The 20,418-nt window shown below is 38.9% G+C and overlaps 1 protein-coding gene across 1 annotated transcript in view; it reads right to left on the reverse strand.

Annotated features, from left to right (window-relative positions):
- ELOVL2 (ELOVL fatty acid elongase 2) overlaps positions 1 to 20,418 on the reverse strand; it is a 68,005-nt gene that overhangs the window by 21,675 nt on the left and 25,912 nt on the right. Inside the window, exon 2 of the mRNA XM_079777670.1 lies at positions 2,104 to 2,167. Coding sequence (XP_079633796.1) covers positions 2,104 to 2,167 — 64 coding nt within the window. The remainder of the gene's footprint in view (positions 1 to 2,103; positions 2,168 to 20,418) is intronic.

Below are 20,418 nucleotides of genomic sequence, written 5' to 3' on the forward strand. Positions count from 1 at the left end.
AATATGTAATTAAATGTATACTAATTGGCACACTGAGTCAAGCACATATTGCAAACCTAATACAGCACCTGAAGTTTTTGTTTCCTTATGTCATAGTCCTAGAAATATTTGCCAAAATTGTGACAGAGGAACATAACTGATCTAACTAAAATACGGGAGCAAATACCTGTTGGAATATTACTATCTTTGGGACTTGAGAGGTGCCAGCTCTTCATCTGTGTCAGGTATTTGCCCAGGACAACATCCTCTGATGGTACTAATATGGTGTAGGTAAAATGAGAGAAGACCTGGGGATACCTAGAAGCTTACCAGGTGGCTTCCAGCAAACATAAATTTGTGCCACCTTTAGGACGGGGACAAGAATTCATGATGGTCTAGATGTCATGGTGGGGGTGAACTGATCCAGTTGTCAAATGCCAATCTTACAGTCTCTTTGCTACAAAGGAAACTTCCATAAAAATGACCACAGCTGAGTAAACTGTAATACTATCCTTAATTGATCCCACAGCCACATAATTCCTGATCACCATGACCTTACCAATGGCAAAGTTCAGTGTGAAGTTGGCTCAGAGAGACTGTTATTTAACTCTCCAGTGGGAGTGTCTACTAGTAGAAAGCCACTGTCACCAAGAAGCCTGCATGTGTAAGTTAGGAATCATGCCCTTCATACGACCCACTACAGCTGGGAGCAGAGACATATTAACTGAGTAGGTTGCAGACACGGTGTCCCACCCTGCCTGTCCCACGGGGTCACCACAAGGATGAAAAGGAAAAAGCAAAACAGAACTAAGGACTATGGGAAAGTATTTTTTAATGTTCTATTCAATCACAGGGTATCATTTAATTAAAACGTAGAACAGAAACTGGAGAGTGGTCTAAATAATCTCCAAGTGATTCTGTTGAAAGATTTTGAGAAACAGAAAATCTCTTTATCTCCTCTCCCCCCACCAACAGTGCTGAGGAAATAATTTGCAGATTTTTCACAGCTTTGTGATACAGCAAGGCTCACGTGAAACAAAACATGTTGTTCAGAATTTATTCATTTATTTGCAAAATATATAGTGCCTACTATGTTCTTGGAGCTGTAATAAGCACTGGAGAGAACGGTCACAGTTCTTGTCCTCATGGGAGAAAGAGCTATTAATAACAATAAGGTTGTTTATGAAGGAAATAAACAGAGACTGACATAGAGTATAACAAGAGGTCTACTTTAGAGGGGCAAATTCCCTGACATCTTTGTTAGAGGAAAAGGTAACATTTAAGCTGATACCCGAAGTATGAGAAGGAGCTCGCTATATTAGAGGATGAATGAGGAGGAATTCTAGGTTCAAGGAACAGCGTATGAAAGAATTTTCTATATTTGAGAAAGTAAAAGACATCAGAGGTCAAAGTGAGTGGGGAAGTGGCACTGAGTGTTGGAGAGAGCTGGGGCTAGATGTACAAAGGTGGGCAGTCCATATAAGAAAGTTGGTTTTTACCTGAAAGGGCCCTGGGTGTTAAGCTAGAGCACCATATACTAGGACTTAAGCTTTTAAAGTATTATTCCAGCTGATAGTTAATAAGTGATTGGAAGGGGGAGACTAGTTAGGATAACTTAAAACCACTCAGTGCTGAGTTGAGAGGAAAGAGTCACTAAGTATACATCAACTGGCACGTTGCAGTAGTCATAGAGATTGGTGATGGAGGAATGACTGAGCGTTTAGAAGCTCAACCTAAGGGGCCTGGGCAGAGAACGCTCAGAGAGCAAGGGCAGAAAGACTATAGATGACTGCATGTGAGGAAGGTAGGATGTGAATGGACAGTACAGCCAGGAGAGAAGCAGCATACATTTAGAAGGAAAGCTACTACCTACTTTGGTAGCCAGAGAGACGCCAAAGGAAAACATTGCACTGCACTCTAGTTCTGCTTCCTGCTCCCAGAACTTTAATCCCAGGAGAAACGGGGCCTTTGGATGTTCTGGGAGAAGGATGTCAAAGGTGAGAGAGGTTAAGTCTCTAAACCTTAGGTACCATACTATTTTCAAGACACTGGAAGTGACATAATTCTCTTCTATAACAAAATACTGTGTTCCTTCCACATTAAGTTCTCAGGTAACTCACTCACCTCGAGGTCCAAACATATTGTCCAAAAAAGCATTGATTTCATCATCAAAGGCCTTTAGAAGCTCCTGAAAAGATAAAGAAAACAATGATTAAAGTGGGGTTTTTTGGAAACTCAAAACAAACCACTATTAACAATGTGCAGTTAGGAGAATCTCCAAGGGTCCTGGGTTCAAGGACGTTTGACTGCAAAGATCTCAGGAAACTGAACCAGTAAATGTAGCCTCATTTCTCACAAGCTTTGAAAGATGTGGAAGCAAAACAATTCCTCTTTCATTTCCTTAGGCAAGAAGAATTCTGAAAAACAGGCATGGTACATTTAAACACTGAAGAATTCTGAAAAACAGGCATGGTACATTCGGCCTTAATTCTACTTCCCTCTACAATGCTTAGAGTTATAAGCGGTTCCATAAGTAACTTCTATTGTTACAGTTAACAGAAGTTGTGTGCAAGCAACAGGGAAGTCTAACCTACAGGATATAGTGAAATTCAGTTGAATTGTATTTCATGTAGCTGATTCCAAAGCTTTAAAGGGTACTTTTCAAATAAGGAAATTAAGCATTACAGTTATTTTTTCCATTATCTTTATATTTTGTTTTCAAAACTTTTTCATACATTAACATCTATTTGATATTATAGTAAACAGTGTCACTAGGGTACAAAGATTAATTATTGCCACTTTAACTGGATTCAGATTGGAACTGGAGAATTTCTGCTAAGAATCTTAAGACTGATAAACCAGTTTCTGGCACTAGATTCAGCTCCTGTTCATGCTGGTCTGCTATAATACTGCTCAAAAGACCTACTGAGGTATTCCCTACCCCTCTCAAGCAAAGCAAACTAGAGACAGAGTACTTCCCAACGTTCCTAGGAAAGAAATCTTTGATGAGGACTCTGGGCCTATGGGGTGGCCCCTGGCTGTATGTGAATTGAGTGTGAAGGCCCTCAGTTCATACAGAACATTCTCTATTATCAATAGCTGGACTGCAGTCAAGAGCATGTCACTCTCAAAGAAAATGTAAGTGCCAGAGAGGAAAATTAAGTTACTGGTCTCTGAAGGGAAGGTCTACATGTTTAGTAGCTGGCATACACCATTTGGGCCTGTTCCTTATCAGATCCTAAGAGAAATTTCAAGGAAACTTAGGTCATTGTCGTTGGGAACTTTAGGAAGAAGGATGAGAATTAGAGACTAACATTCATTAGTACCTTCTACTGCTGGCCAGTGTATTAGGGACTTTATTATTCCCTGATTTCGATACAAAGAGTATCTGGGATAAACAAAGCTTGAAGTTTTGTGTGTATGTGTGTGTGTGTGTGTGTGTGTGTGTGTGTGTGTGTATTGTTATTGTTGTTAATCCTTATCCGAGAACACTTTTCCATTGATTTTTAGGGAGAGTAGAAGAGAGAGGGAAAGACAGAGAGAAACATCAACGTGAGATAAACACATCAATTGGTTGCCTCCTGCATGAACCCGGACCAGGGCCCTGGCCGGGGAGGAGCTTGCAGCTAAGGTACATGCCCTTGACCAGAATCAAACCCGGGACCCTTTGGTTCACAGACCGATGCTCTATCCACTGCGCCAAACTGGCTAGAACAAAACTTGAAGTTTTTAAAGTGTTTTTATCTTTGGCTTCTATGAAAGGCATCTCAGGAGACCTCCAGACTTGAAAAAGATCAGTTACCTAACATCTAGTGTGACAGACAGACTTTTGTTGCCCTTAGAATAGGGCAGCTCTGTCTAGATCCCTAATTCTTGAGCAAAACCTTACTGACGTACCCACCCTCATAACAAATACCAATAAAATCTCTCTTTCACTGCCACACCTACCCACAAATATTTAAACATTTTCAGTTTGTTTGCTAAGGTTCAAAATCCATTTTCCAACAACTGTAGATCTAAGAACACTCTAATTAAAGGTCACAAAGATTTTATTCTTTCTACAACCTTGCAAAAACATAGTCACAGCGGAAGAAGAGCGGAAACAAAAGTAAATGAGGGAAGCCACGAAGAGAGAGCAGAGTGAAGAAAACAAATGAGAAGGGGCATTCCATTCTTTCAGTCATTAATTCACTGACTCACTGACCAGTCATCTAAACATTACTGGGCTGCCAGCACCATGCTAGATGCTGAAATACAAAGTCAGATGAGACGGGTCCTTATCTTCACACAGGATAATAGAGAAGTAAATCTACAATTACCCAGTGTCTTAAGTATGCTGAGAAAGGTTTAAACGGATGTGCTGTAAGAACCCAGAGGAAGGAAATACCATTCAGCCATAGAAAAGAAGGAAATCTTGCCATTTTGACAACATGAATGGACCTTGAGGGCATTATGCTAAGTGAATAAATAAGTCAGAGAAAGACAAATACTGTATGGTCTTACTTACATACGAAAAACAAAATAAAATGAAACAAAAAACAAACTCAGAGAACAGGCTGGTGGTTGCCAGAGGTGGGGCTGTGGTGGGGGTCATAATAGGTGAAGGTGGCCTGAAGGTACACATGTCCAGTTATAAAATAAATAAGTCATGAAGATGTACAGTAGGGTGACTATAGGTAATGCCCTGTGGTATATCTGCAAGGTGCTCAGAGTACACCTTCAAAGTTCTCATCATAAGAAACAATATTTGTAACTATGTATATAACTAGACTTATTGTGGTGGTCATTTCGCAGTATATAAAAATATCAAATCATTATGTTGTACACATGAAACAAAAAAGAGAACACAGAGGTAGGACATTTAATTCAGATCTCTTAAAAGGAGAAGCCTTCCAGGAAAATTGCCGCTGCTGGCGAGTTCTGAAAGAGCCCAGCATCATCCAGATGGAGAGGAAAGAGAGCAGCTGAGGGAGAAGGGTCAGCACATGCGAATACACTGAGGCATGACCTGGGAAACATTTATGGCCAGGTCTCTAGTGACCTGTGTGACAGAAATAAAGCCAATCCTGGGAAAATCAGAAACCTAAAAAAATTACTTCTTTGTTTCTGGGTTACTTAATACAGTTAGTAAGAATGTAATGTAAAAAGACAATGGTGAGATGAGATCAGATCAAAATTTACCCTGGCTTGGTAAAACGTAGTGCAAGTATGGAGTTTGGGTAGTGTTAGTCAGCTAAGGATGAATGCTTAGCAAAGGTGATGAGAAGAGCTTGGGTAATGAATTAGTAGCTATACACTGGGTTCTACATTTGCAAATGCAAAAGCATGCAGGGCAATCTCTCAAGACTAACACCATAACCTAGGAACTAAGGAAAACCAACCAACAACCTGCAGCACTTCATTCAACCACCATCTTTACCAGTTGTTGTGTACACAGTACTTTGCTGGACATATGAAGAAAAAAAAGAACACAGTGGTGGACTCAAAAGCTTATAGACAAATTGGGAAAGTGATAAATACAAACAAAGGTAAATAGAAACAGTCGAGAAGAAAGAGACAAACAGAACTGCCACAGTGATGGAAGATGCAGTAGGAGGGATGACTTACGATGGGTTTTGAAGATGGTCAGAATTTGGATAGATAAGGAGAGGAATAGTACTGTCCTTGGACCTTGGCAAGGGGTGGTCTCCTGAGCTCCATACTTTAGAGGGCCCCACTCTGGTCATCCTTTGGCCATACCCCTCCACAAAGGGAAAAATCCTTTGAGCCCAGGGAAATGCCTACTTATGGCCACAGCTTTCCACCTCCAGACTATGTTCCAAGTACCCCTGGTCACAAATTCTCTGCCGAACAATTCTCTGAGCCCACTTCCAGAACAACTTCAGTGATTTCTCCTTGCCCACTTAGTGAAGTCCATGTCCCATGACTGTGGATTCAATTTGTTACTGTGTACAGCAATAGTTGAAGGAGAGAAAGATTGGAAGCCAGTTGGGCCTTATTTAGTTGTGTATCCCTGATTGTCTGCCACATCTAGTGATAATATAAAATGGTACGACTACTTGGAAAATAGTTTAGCAGTTTAGTGAAAATAAACATTCAACTTTTGGGTGTTTACCCAAGAGAAAATAAAGCATCTACCCATGCAAAGACCTGTACACAAATATTCATGGCAGCTTTCTTTGTAATAGCTAAAAATGGAAACCTCCCAATTACCCATCAACAGGTGAATGGATAAACAAATTGTGGTACAGCCATACAATGAAATACTACTCAGCCACAGAAAGGAATGAACTATTGATGCACATGAATAGATCTCAAAATTTGATGCTACATTAAAGAAGCTAGACAGAAAAAAAAGAATACATATTATGTTTCCATTTACATGAAATTCTAGAAAATACAAACTTATCTATGTGACAGAAAGCAGATCATGGTGGCTGGGGATCTCCAGGGGAGGGGAACAGAATATCCTTCAAATGTGAGGGTGAGATAAGGATGTTTTCACATATGCATAAGCTAGCAGAACTGCACCACAAAGTATGCTACAGATGTTCTTCGTGCCCAAAGAAATGATTCCACAGAAAAGAATCAAGAGCACCAGAAATGGCTCTATCTAATCGAAGAGTCATAATTCAGAGCAAGCTGGCCTCCACCACCTTATCACCTCAGGCGTAACTGCAATCATCTCTTCCTCCATGCTCATCCTTACTCAGGAGCGGTGATTCATAACATCCGGGTGATGTCCTATACCTGCTCCTTCTTCTACCTGGCCATGTGACATGCAACTCCCAACACGGCTAGATTGGATCTACAGGTAGTCCTGCCTCAGAGAATACTCGGGAAACAGGACAGTCACGCAGGTTTGGTTGGGACTTCCACCCAGCTCTCAATGGAAAGCAACATAAAGCAGAGGCATCTAATGGGAGGCCATTTCCTGGTCTGTTCTCGAAGGTACAAACACTGTAATCACTGTGTCGATGGCCTCATCCTGAATATCTTGATAACCCAAGATTTTCTTTAGCAAAGGCAGTCTCGCAATCAGAATCCTTAGCACTGTGATTAAATAAATCCCACCGTGCTTTCTCTGATCTTTAAATGACAGGACTCCAGATTCCGTTTTCTTCCCTTTCCTCCTTCCCTTCCTCTCTTCGGTTACTTTCCTTGTTCCCTTTCTTACCTTCTTGCACTCCTTTCTTTCCTCCCTTTTCTTCCTTCATTCCACTTTTCCCTTCCTCTTTTCACTTCCCTTCCTTCCTTTCCTCTCTCCTTCACTCACTCCTCCTTCTTGGCATTCCTTCTTTTATTTATGTTTTAAGTATTTTGTGGTTTTTAGTATTTATCTACCATGGGCATTTAAAAATCCAGTGACTGGATATCTTGTCCTATTTTGTTGACGTAGTTCTATAGACCATTTAAAAATATTTTTCAATCAGAATAGTTATTTCCCACCACCAACTCCTTTTTTCACTGCTTTTTAAAACGAGCAAAAGCAATTAAGATGACAAAACTGAGTTAAGTTTGGAAGAAGTCATAGTATCAAAATTCTTAACATTCTTTTTTAGAAATATATTTCAGAGAAAATGAAATCTGAAGTGCTCAATGACAGCAGGTCAGGAAATGGAATCTGACCAGCTCTGGAATATATCATATTTCAGACTCACCAGACACAGCTCTGAAAGGCTCCCAGGAACTTCAGGGTCAAGACTGAGACAAGAACATGGAATCTCCCCTCGGGGCAAGGGACACAGACTAGAGTGCCATCCCACAGTGAGTCTCCATGCTATTCCCAGGGCTCAGGATGGATGTCCACTGTTGAAAGCTCTTTGGTAGACTCCTGAGAGACTGTTCCCAGCCAGTCTCTCAGGAATTTGAAATGTGTTCACAATTGTGAATGCAACTAGGTTTACAGAATGACTAAATGTGTACATAAAAAATTCTTTGCTTTCTTGCAGCTGACTTTACACAATGTATTCATTCATATTTAACAGATACCCCTAAACTGCCTTTGTGAGGTCTACCCACTCAACATCTCTACCTCTCACTACTGTACTCTAGAGGGAGCAAGAGACTAAGTTAGAGGGTAGGCAATAGGGAATTATTACTCATTTATGGAAACTCTAAATCTTATGGAGTAATTTTCATAAGATTAAAAGTAAGGTATTATAGAATCTGTGGGAACATTTATACTTGGTTACCACATCTTCAGACAGATATAAACTGAAGAACAATATGCTACCCCCAAAATGCCACTTTTTAAATTAAAGTTACTTAAGAAACAACTGGTGCAGGAAGAACACACTGACCCTCCTTCTCCCCTGAAGGCAGGAAACAAATCTCTTCTGAACTAGGAGGGTAGCCGGCATCCTTATCACCAGAGACAGGGAATTTAGGGCAAGAAGGCAGTATAAACAAACTTTGTTACTTCTTCACCAATTTACTACCGCAAGTCCAAATGCTGTCTTGTCAATTCTTCACAAATTTATTGTTTCCTTGTCTAAAAGGTATAAAAGCTGCCTGCTTTGGACACCTTTTTAAGTCTCATAATTTTTATGGCGCTCCCATACAAAATTAAATTTTTTTCTTCCTGTTCACCTCTGTTATGTCAATTTAATTATTAGGACAGTTAAAGAACCTACAAGGAAAAAAGGAAAAGTTTTCTGCCCTACAAAATGAACTAACCACAATGGTGGGTAATAATAGCTCCTGTTGATCTAAGTAATATGTGCCAGGCATTTGATATATATTTGCTATGACTTTTACAATAGCTTTGCAAGTTGGGTATTGTTCCCAGTTTACAGATGTGAAAATTGAGACTGCAAGCTCCAGTGACACTGCTGTGTGAAATGTGAACTAAAATAAAGTGCAGTAACAATTAATCAGTGCTTTTATGCCTGCATATTAAAAGGTTTCAGGGGTGAACAGCAGAGGAAGGCGCATGTCTATATTTCTTGTGCTGTAGTCCATCTCAGAACCCTCAGCTGATGAAGAAAATGGGGCTGCTTATATTTGCAATCTGGGTAATGCTGACACTGCAGGACAGCATAGCAATTATAATTAATACTGTATTGTATATTTGAAAGTTGCTAAAATCTTAAAAGTTCTCATAACAAGAAAACATACATAACCACACATAGTAAGTTAACTAGACTTACTGGGGTTATTGTTCCCCAATATATAAAAATATTGAATCATTATGGTGTACATCTGAAACCAATATAATGTTATATCTCAATTAAAAAAAAAACCTCAGAGCAAATTCTCAATAGAAGGACTTGGTAAAGATACCAAAAATTGACAGCAAACATTTTTTTTTATTGATTTTTTACAGAGAGGAAGGGAGAAGGATAGTCAGAAATATCGATGAGAGAGAAACATCGATCAGCTGCCTCCTGCACACCCTCTACTGGGGATGTGCCTGCAACCAAGGTACATGCCCTTGACCAGAATCAAACCTGGGACCTTTCAGTCCACAGGCCAACACTCTATCCACTGAGCCAAACCAGTTAGGGCAACAGCAAACATTTTATTTAATGTCAAAAACTTCAACTACATTCTCTAAAAAAAAAACACCTGAAAATAAGGCAAGGAAGTAGACTTCCAATGTGTACCCTGGTACTGAAGATATTGGCCAATACTACGAAAAATGAAAAACAAAAGATACAGGTATTGGAAGGGGAGAGATAATATATTTCTTTTTGCTAACAATAGAATCATCAACTTAAAACAACCAAGAGAATCAACAAATAAACTGTTAGACCTAATAAGAATTCAGCAAGATTACTAGACACAGGACTAAAAAACCCATTATCATCTTTCTACTTTAGCAATAACCAATTAAAAACCAATAGTAACAAAACTGTAAAAAATCTAGAAGTTAACCAATAACACATAAATTCTTATAGAGAAAACTATAAAGGACATAGACAATGATTATAAATAAATGCAAAGACATTTTGTATTTTTTTCTGAATATTTTAAAGATGTCAATTCTCTTCAAGTTAATCTATATATTTAATACAATTCCTATAAAAATTTCAGTGAACCTCTTAAATAACTTTATCTACTTTAACATTTTTTTAAAATTTAAATTCTTTATTGTTGAAAGTATTACATATGTCTCCTTTTTCCCCCATTGACCTCTCTTTGGCCACTCCCGCCCCCCAGCACTCTAAAATTTTTTGAAATGATCCAGCAATTTCACTTCTGGGTATATGTTCAAAGAAAATGAAATCTGAAGAGATATCTGCACCCCATGTTCTCTGCAGCATTGTTTACAACAGCCAAGACATGGCTAGGACCTAAGTGTCCACTGACAGATGAATGGGTGAAGAAACTGTAGTATGTCTATACCATGGAAGATCATTCAGCAATCAAAAAAGAAGGAAATCCTTCAATTTACAACAAATCAGATGAACCTTGAGGAAATTATGCTAAGTGAAATAAGTCAGACAAAGAGACAAATATGTGGGCTGGAAAAAAATGGAAGTCAGAGAAAGAGTAAAGTGGTGATGGGCTGGGGAATGAGGAAATGGGGAGATATTGGTCAAAGGTACAAAGTTCCAGTTATAAGATTAACGAGTTATAGGGTCGTAATACACAGTATTGTGAATATAATTAACAATACTGAATTATATACTTAAAAGTTGTTAAAAGAGTAGATCTTAAATTTTCTCATCACAAAATAAAGGTAATTATGTGAGGGGATGGATGGTGGTAATCATTTTGTAATATATAGGGTATCCCAAAAATGCATACACACACTTTGAATAATTATAAAGTCAGTGTTTATTAAAAATACATTTTATTTTCAAAATTGAGCTATCAACTCTGAAAGTATCTATACATTTTTTGGAACACCCATATGAGCATATCAAATCATTTCATTGTACACCTTAAACTCACACATTATCATATGTCAATTATATCTCAATAAAACTGGAAAAAAATAGTCGTCAGCCCACCTTTCAATAGCAATTAGGAGAAAGTGGTTAAGTCTTGAATTTCATATTATATAATCTAAGTGACCAAAATCCAACTATCTTTAAACGATCAGGAACAACTATCTTTAAACGATCAGTAACTGTCTACTCTAATATTTCTCTATACATGATCAGAGGGTACAAGAAGGGTCAATCCACTCTGCTTTACCTACTAATACACCCATGGGAATAAGGTATCTGGGTAAAGAATGACCCATCCCCACACGGAGAAGAATTTTTCTTCAATCAAAACAAATAAACCCACGCAGGACTTCCCTCAGTGGGTTTGCGGCAGTCTCTTCAAATTATTGGTCAAATTACCATTTTGTTAAAAGTAAAAACGGTATTTTTCCCTTAGTAGGTTAAAATTACAGAAAAATCAAAGCCCCTAAGCAAGCCTAGTTCAGTGATAACCTCATTATTTTTATCATTACAAGTGCTGTTAGTTATTGTTAGCCTATCTAATAAAAGAGTAATATGCAAATTGACCATCACTCCAACACACAAGATGGCTGCTCCCATGTGGTCAAAGATGGCTGTCCCCATGTGGACACAAGATGGCTGCAACAAGATGGCCAGCAGGGGAGGGCATTTGGGAGGGACCAGGCCTGCAAGGGAGGGCACTTGGGGGCAATCAAGCCAGTAAGGGAGGGCAATTAGGGTTGACCATGCTGGCAGAGGAGGGAAGTTGGGGGTGACCGGGCCTGCAGGGAAGGGCAATTGGGGGGTACCCAGGCCTGCAGGGGAGAGCAGATGGGGGGACCAGGCCTGCAGGGGAGGGCAGTTAGGGGTGACAAGGCCTGCAGGGGAGGGCAGTTAGGGGCAAACAGGCTGGCAGGGAAACAGTTAGGCATCAATCAGGCTGGTAAGGGAGTGGATAGGGGGTGATCAGGCTGGCAGGCAGAAGCGGTTAGGGGCAATCAGGAAGGCAGGCAGGCGAGCAGTTGGGAGCCAGCAGTTGGACATCCCTCGAGGGATCCCAGATTAGAGAGGGTACAGGCTGGGCTGAGGGACACACCCCCCCCCCCCCCCCCGTGCATGAATTTCATGCACCAGGCCTCTAGATTTAATATAATGCAAATAATACAGTGCAGAGCTCAGAGGAAGGAAAGTCTACCTTGTCAGTGGACTGCACTAAGATAGTCCAGACATATACACTAAGCATTTAACCTCAATTCATTGGCATCCAACTAGATACTGCAGGAAGAATTTGCATTCTGTTTGGCATAAAATCTGAAGTATTTTTTAAAAATCAAATAATTGTTATTAAGTTCTTTGGCTGACTGTGCCAAAATTCAATGGCCTCTACCCACTTTTCTTAATCTCCTCTCCAAGATGCCTTATGTGCCCTCTGGGCTCCAGGCATATCTAGTTACCTGAAGCTCCCCATGCATCACTCTCTCTGAGTGCCCTGCAGATGTTCTTCCTTTTCCCTAGATGGCTCCTAATCGTCTTTGGTTTTCCCAGACCACTCTCCTTTTCCCAAACTTGTCAAGATCCTCTGTACCTGGCACACACTAGACTGTAACTCAATAAAGCATTTGGAGCATGCATTTAGTAATGAATAAATTTGCCAAAATCATACCAGGAATGGGGCTAGCAAACTTTAGGCATCCACTTTTTACCTCTTTTTCCTTTGATAGTACTTGTCTTTATATATATACTAGTGGCCCAGTGCATGAATTCGCGCACAATGAAAAGAAATTAGCTAGAAGAAGTATTTGAATATCGCTATTTGCCCTTTCTCTTTAATAGAAGTGTCAACCAAATTCACGATTGACAATAACAGGTGGAAACATACGTGTGATTGGCGCCAGTGAGAGCTTTAAATGTATCACTCATGAGCGAGTCAACTTAGCCTTTTATAGATATAGAATAAACTTGCTTAATTAGACCTATTTTCTGATTTAGCTAAAGTTTTCCCAGCCCAGTGAAGCACCCCAACTTCTCTTTCAGGTACTTGTCAGCAACACAGCAGTAAATATCAACACGAAGCAGATTATTATTGTAGAACATGCAGGGAGAACAAAGGGTAAAATATTTAACTGCAGCAGTGTATGACTATATTCTGCACAGTGAGAAAACCTGAAGTCGTTTTTAAGGTCCACCATTTCTTACTTCTTTTCAGTCGGGTCAAGTTTCTAAGCTTTCTAAATCTCCGTTTTCTGGCTAATGGAAAGAAAATAGGATTCCACTGAGTCTCCTATCTACCTACTCCAGGACTTCTGAGAGGATCAAATGAGATGAGGCACTTCACAGACATTTGGTTACAGTGTGAAATGTTTGCACCTGACTATAAAGCAAGTCGTGTTCCTGGGCTGAAGAAACTGCAAGGAGGCTAGTCGCTAGGGAGAGGAAGCTGGGTGTTGCTACATGATGTCATTATCTGGATGGTCGGACACTTAGCATATTAGCCTTTTATACACATACACACACACACAATCTTTTTATTAATTTCAGAAAGAAAGAGAGAGGGAGAGAGAGATAGAAACATCAGTGGGAGAGAATCATTGATCAGTTGCCTCCTGCATGCCCCACACTGGGGACCAAGCCTGGGTTGTGGGAATCTAACTGTGACCTCCTGATTCATAGGTTAACACTCAACTACTGAGCCACGCTGGCTGGGCCAATACTTGTCTTTGACAGGTTTAGAGTGCTTCCAGGATTAAGTATATATGAATATATACATGGCAAATAAAGAGCATTGGGGAGTAGGAAGAGAGGACAGAGATACTGAAAGAGCTTTGTTAAAGTATAACTGTACTTTAAAGCAGAGGGATATTGAGACATTCCAAAATTGTAGAGCCATAACTCAGCAGAAACCAACTAGTAGAACTCTTAAAATATCTTTTTTTAAAAAGATTTTTAAGAGATAAATACCAATGTTTAAAATTACTAATTTCAATCATGTATTTTATTTTTTTTCAATCATGTATTTTAAGTAGTTTTCTAATATGCCAGAGGGAGTGCACACATTGTCACCTGCTATAACTATACAGCGTGAGATGGCTTCACAATTCTCTGCAAAGTGCTGGGGCAGTCTATAACTATACAGCGTGAGATGGCTTCAGAATTCTCTGCAAAGTGCTGGGGCAGTCTACTTCATGCTAGAGCCTGAGCAACATCTTGGGAGGGAACCCACCTAAGGAGAGGCACTGGTGGAGTGGTCAGATACTGACAAGAATGTCTCAGTAACGAAGCTTTGGACATAAGAGGAATAACATTCAGAGGGTAAAAAGCTTATTGCTTGGCATTCTTCATGGCTAGTGATACCTGTGGGGGAGTGATGAAAAAGAAAAGGATGTGCTGAAACTGACATAAGATATTGGGGTTGCAAGACAGGCTTTGTGTGATCTCAACAGAAAAGAAGAGACAGGTATTCTCCTCAACTTTTGCACAGAATCCTGAGTGGAATCTGGTACCTGCATGCTCCTCTGCATCCGCAATGGTGCCCAGCACAGTGTGGGATACCTGATAAGAGCAACTGTGACCCTCTGCCAAGCAGCAGTGCTCAGCAGGCTATCAGCACTTCACACATGTAGTGGTGGATGTTTGGGGAATATGGCAACATCAGCCTCACCCAGCGTAAGGGTATCTGAGCAAGAGAAGAGGACTATCTGCACACATGTATGAAATAACCGACCAGAGTTATTCATGAACAACCCATAAGAAGTCCTGAAAAGACTGTCTGGGTCTGAGTATATGTTATTGGTAGAGGATAGTGCAGGGAATTTGTGAGGAGGTAGGGAAAGAACCAGTGAAACACAAAACGTACATACACAAAGTACAGTGAGCTACTGCTCAGATCTGTCCCCGGTTAACAAAGATATGAGACAAGTATATCTGACTTGTTAAGTCTCAAAAACAGATTTTAAACACTTTCAAATATATTCACATAGCTTAAATGATTTGTAAATTAATCCATTAGTTACATAGAAATGTATTAAGTTTAAGGAAACTGAAATTTAACTAAATAAATACATATTCTTAATAATGAGTATTAGTTTCTTTCCAATCATTTTGCAAGTTATGGCCTTCTCTCCAAGAGTATGGAAATAAAATCCAAATATATTTCTTTTATAACATTCTGGTCTCATTAAAATATATTAAATAACTTGCCTTAATTCCACGTGAGTAAAAATGAAATCCGCTGTACAGAAAAACAAAATGTGTCAATTTCAAAATTGGAAAATAAAGTCATTCAGTGACTCAATACTAAATATTTGAGGAACAAAAAGGCTAACGAGGCTGCTAAGGGTGCAATTCAAGATATTTGTAATGATCATTACAACTTCTACTTCCACAGGAAGTAGGGAGTGAATACAAAGCTCCTTGGAGATTTAATCCAAAGCCAGACAGCTCTATTCAGGACACACTGGAACTGTACCAGTTTTTGAATTTGGGGACATGGCGGAGAATAAAGCTCTTTCACAATTAACCACAGCGATGAAAGGAGATTCTGTCTGTGTGTGCTTTGGTTATCAAGTACTGACCAGAGGGGAAGCAGGTTGGCTCTTCTGCATGTACAAGTGGTATCCTTTTCAATGGAAAAGGAAAGGAAAGCTTTTAATGATTTCTTGGAGAAAACGTGTGCCAGGTTTTATTTCTAACCTTTTAAGCAATAATCATACCTATCTAGTCTATTTCTATATATTCTAGTTTATCTATTCTAAAATATCTACAGTATTTTAGTATATTCATGGTAAAGTAAAAAATATTCTTTTACTGCTAATACAAAGCAAGAGACAATCTGTGAGTCATATGGATAGGCTATTTTACATTTTCCTTCTTTCAAGTTAATAAACAAACCAACATAGGGATTTACTGAGCAGTCCAGATTATTTCCCTGGTGAATGAAATTATCACATACTTTTTTGTTTGACAGTGCATTATCATAAAGTGACAGTTGATCTATACTTCACTGCTTAAAGTCTTTTTTTAAGAGGTAAAAGAAAATCATACCTTTCCCTTAGCATTTTAATCCAGATAATGTCAAATCAAATTGAACATCCTTAGCAGGCTCTAAGAGGAAAAGAAATCATCAAATGGCAAAATGCAGCCTGAGCTGTGAATAAAGTGGCCTTTTTTGATGGCCACTTGAATTTTATGATGGTTAGAGTTTTGATATTTGAATAACATGTTATTTTAAATATCTTCTGGAATATCACCTTAACTCATGTTAATTAACTCATCAACACTCAAACATCAGCCCAAGTGGTCTCCCGATATTGGACTGATAGAAAAAGACAAATTTATGGGAGGGGAGGAGAGGAAAGAAGAGCTGACAAGCATTATCTATTTTACAGATAGTAAGAGGAAGAAGATAAAAACGATTTTATTACCATTATACACCACTTGTGACTAAGCCCATTGCCTTTGCCAAAATAGTGCATCAAAAGACAATTAAGTAAAAGTAAGTCTCTGACCCCCATTTTTTAAAAAGTTATCATTGCATGTCACAATCCGCTCTGGGTTCTTCTTGAGCTACTGTTTTGAATTCTGCTAAATGAGCACTTTTATGAAATATTACTATACTTCTTTCTTATTGATAAATCATTTCTACTCGATGGAGAATAGAAAGCATTTTGTTGTATTTTCTTAATTTTTTTTCAAGTGCTAAATAATAGAGGTTTCAAGCCCTTCCCCATTTATTCCTTTCAACTAGACAGCTGTTTCATTCTTTGCCTATATAAAACTTTTGAAGCTACTACTGGAAATAAATATAAAACAATAATAAAGTAAGTGATAACTAAATTAACATATTTTTAGCTTAATACATGGTGCTAATATCTGATGTAGAACTGAAGCATAATTTGGAAATGAACTGGGCAGATAGAACTGAAATCAGTGAAACGGAAACCTGCAGCCTTTTAAATTAACACAGTAATTTCTGTTTGGTAAGTTAGGTTACTTCAGTGATTTCATTTGTTCAATAATTTTTTAGTTCAACTGCATGCAAGCAAGTTATTCTTTTGAATGCTTATCTTCAGTGTAATTCTTAACAGGGTATAGAAACATTTTAAAGTGAATAAATGTCTATTTAAAACAATATAAATAAAAATTAAAATGAACTTAGAGCACAACCATTTTGTCATATAAATAAGAGAATATTAGCAAATTTTCTTTTAAAAGCAAGTATGGGAGGCAGCCAACCAATGTCGCTCACATCGATGTTTCTCTCTCTCTCCACTCCATCTCCCCTCTCTCTAAAAAAGTCAATGGAAAAAAATATCCTCGGGTGAGGATTAACAACAACAAAAAGTGTGTACATCAATCTATCCTTCTGTTAGAAACTAGTTGACTTCTAGAAAATAAAGAACCATACATAAAGTGTACTAATTGTTCTTTTCATGATCTCATAATAGTAAAATATTTTCTTGGTGGAAGTCTTCACCTAGTTTTAGCCTTTCAGCAGTCAAAGATTATTTTTTTCTTTTAAATGTAGATTTTAGAATTGTATTATTATAGAGAATGTTAACTACTATAACTAATGCATCTATAAACCATTTATAGTGTTTTCTCTCCTAACCTCTAAAAGAGAAAGGATACATTCAGTAACACTAATGGGCAGTGACTCTGGGCAGGGGAAGGAGTGGGTGAGAAACACTCCTGAGTTTTCTTTAAAATACAGATGTTTTCAGGAAGATACAGTGGAAAGAGAAATTGCAATAGTTATGAGAGCATGGCTTCCACTTTGTTAGTGATCTCACTTGATTAGTGGATTTTATTGTTTCTCAAATAATGGCCGAAATTAGTCTCAGAGAAATAAAGACTTAAATTTTACTGGTGTGATTATGTGAAAATACATGTGTGTTGAATTTAAAATATATTACAAAAGTTAAAGAAGGAGATGTTAGACTATGAGTTTTCTGTTTGTTTTTCAAAGGAGAAAGTCTCACTTGTGTAACTTTAAAATAGCTCTAGGAATGAAAATGTAAATGACTCCTGAGGCCGGTAGCAAGCTGGGCAAAAAGGTCAGATAATGCTGAGCAGGGCTCCTAAGATCCAACTGGGCAGCATGTGGCAGGAAATCCTTTGTGATCCTTCTTGGCTGTAACAGGAGGGACAAGGCAACTCATACATTAATCCTGAACTTGGGAAATAAGTGTTATATTACAGATCTCTGGGACAACCACCAAGAAACTGATTCTTAAATAGAGAGCCTCCTTTGTTTCACTAGACAAACTAGGAATTGTGGGGAAATGGAAGCTCTTTATTAGTGTTTCTTTATGTCCATTGTCTCATTAGTATACAACTCTTAAGTCCACCAAATGACTTAAGTAGCAGCTGGTAAAAATCAGAGGAGAAAACCTTACAATGATAAATTATATTTTTTTTCATTCACTACTTTCCCTAACTCTTCCCTTTGGAGGATTGGAGTGAGGATCAGTCTGATTTTCACCTTCTTGTTCATTCCAGCTTGCTATTCCTTCAGCCTCAAAAATACTCTAATTCAAGAGTCACTTAAACATATTCACAGAGAAAGCTATATAACTCGATGACAATGATGGTTATTTTAGCTTTTGGAATAATACATGTCACACCCATATGGGTAGCTTGCATGCACTTAGCAGGATGACTGAAAATAAACTCAATATTATATGGGGGGCAGAAGTAGCTTTACATCTATGAGTATGCAAAACAGAGTTTATTCTTATATTATTATTTATTAACTAGAGGCCTAATGCACAAAATTCTTATATTATTATTTATTAACTAGAGGCCTGATGCACAAAATTCATGCAAGAGTAGGCCTTCCATCCCCCGGCTGCTGGCACCGGTTTCCCTCCAGCACCTGGGACCCAGGCTTCCCTCGCAGCCCCGGCTTTGTCCGGAAGGATGTCCAGTCTAATTAGCATATTGTGTTTTTATTATTATAGATTATTGTATTCTTTTTCCATACAAACTGTAAACCTACTTTTGCCTTAGTCTGTATATTAATTAAAAACCCTATTTAACCAAAATGGACTTTCCCAATTCCCTGGAATCTCTTGAAGGGAATGCCAGTACATTTAGCCACTGTAAAGATTATGCTTCACTACCAAGTTGCTAATCATCATAGTAAGCCTGAAAGCACCAGAATATAAATTAAGAAACTCAGGTGCGTCTTTACTCTGAAACAAGTTTTGTGGCTTAGAACCTCATTTATGGGGGGGGGGCGGGGGGGGGCAAGTTCTCTTCTTATGATGACTGAATTAACTGCTGTTGATTTGTCATTTACCTAGAAACAAAGATTTTATAAGACAAGTATTCATGGAACATTAATATGCTTAGGATGCTCAATTTTGTTTTAGAATCAGTAAAATAAATATACTTTTGTGCTGTTATTTATGTGATTCCAGCATGATCACTGGATTAATATGAAATTTTGTCTTTGGCCATACACTTCACTCATACAAAAGCCTCCATATGTATCCAGCTTATGAAAAATTGAAGTAACAGGATTTACTGACAGTTTACACACTGTAGTCTAATAGACAAAAAAAGGGACCACATACTACACCTGACAAGCTCAGGGGGGCCCTCATGGCAGGCCTTACAAACCCAGAGTCCAAAGTAACTACACAGGGTGGTCTAAATGTAAAAATTCTTCACGGTGGGTAGTCATGTCCTAGGCCTATAGCTTCCTTAACAAAGGTCAATCTTTAACTTTGGAATTGTCTATTGTCTTTGTGCATCTAAGATAACATACCTTTGCAATGTCAGAGTAATCTTTTCCAGATCTCTTGAAGGCACATTGCAGGCACCAGAGCATGAGACCACATTGTTGTTGCTCATATACCATCTTATATGCTATAAATGTTAATGATTAACAATCCTGTACCCACCAATGTAAAAGAATAATTGATGGGGAATTCAAGAAGTTAAATTTTTTTTAGCTTTATTTATAGTTAACTAGAGGCACGGTGCATGAGATTCGTGCACTGGGGGGCGGGGGGTCCCTTGGGGGATGTCCGCCTGCCGGCAGTTAAGACATAATTCTCTCAGTCCGAGGCTCTCGCAGTTCGGGACCCCTCGCTCCTTACCGCCCACTTGCATAAGAGGTGGGAGAGGCTTCTGCCACCACTGCTGTGCTCGCCAGCCATAAGCCAGGCTCACTGCTCCTTAGAGCACACTGACCAAACACTGTGTTTGAGCGTCTACCCCCTGGTGGTCAGTGTGCTTCATAGCGACCTGTCGTTCCGCTGTTCGGTTGATTTGCATATTAGCCTTTTCTTATATAGATAGGCTTGGTAATTAATGCATGTAGAAAGTTATTATTCCAGGAACTTTTGTATCTGTCCCAGGAAGACTGGAAATGATCAAAATGGTATCCGAGCCCTTGGCCGGTGTGGCTCAGTTGGTTGAACACTGTCCCATGCACCAAAAGGTCACTGGTTTGATTCCTGATCGGGCACATGCACCTGGTTGTAGGTGTGATCCCCAGTAGGGGGCATGAAGGAGGCAGCCGATGCTTTTC

This window comes from Cnephaeus nilssonii, assembly GCF_951640355.1.
Source record: "Cnephaeus nilssonii genome assembly, chromosome: 7".
Classification (NCBI taxonomy): Eukaryota; Metazoa; Chordata; class Mammalia; order Chiroptera; family Vespertilionidae; genus Cnephaeus; species Cnephaeus nilssonii.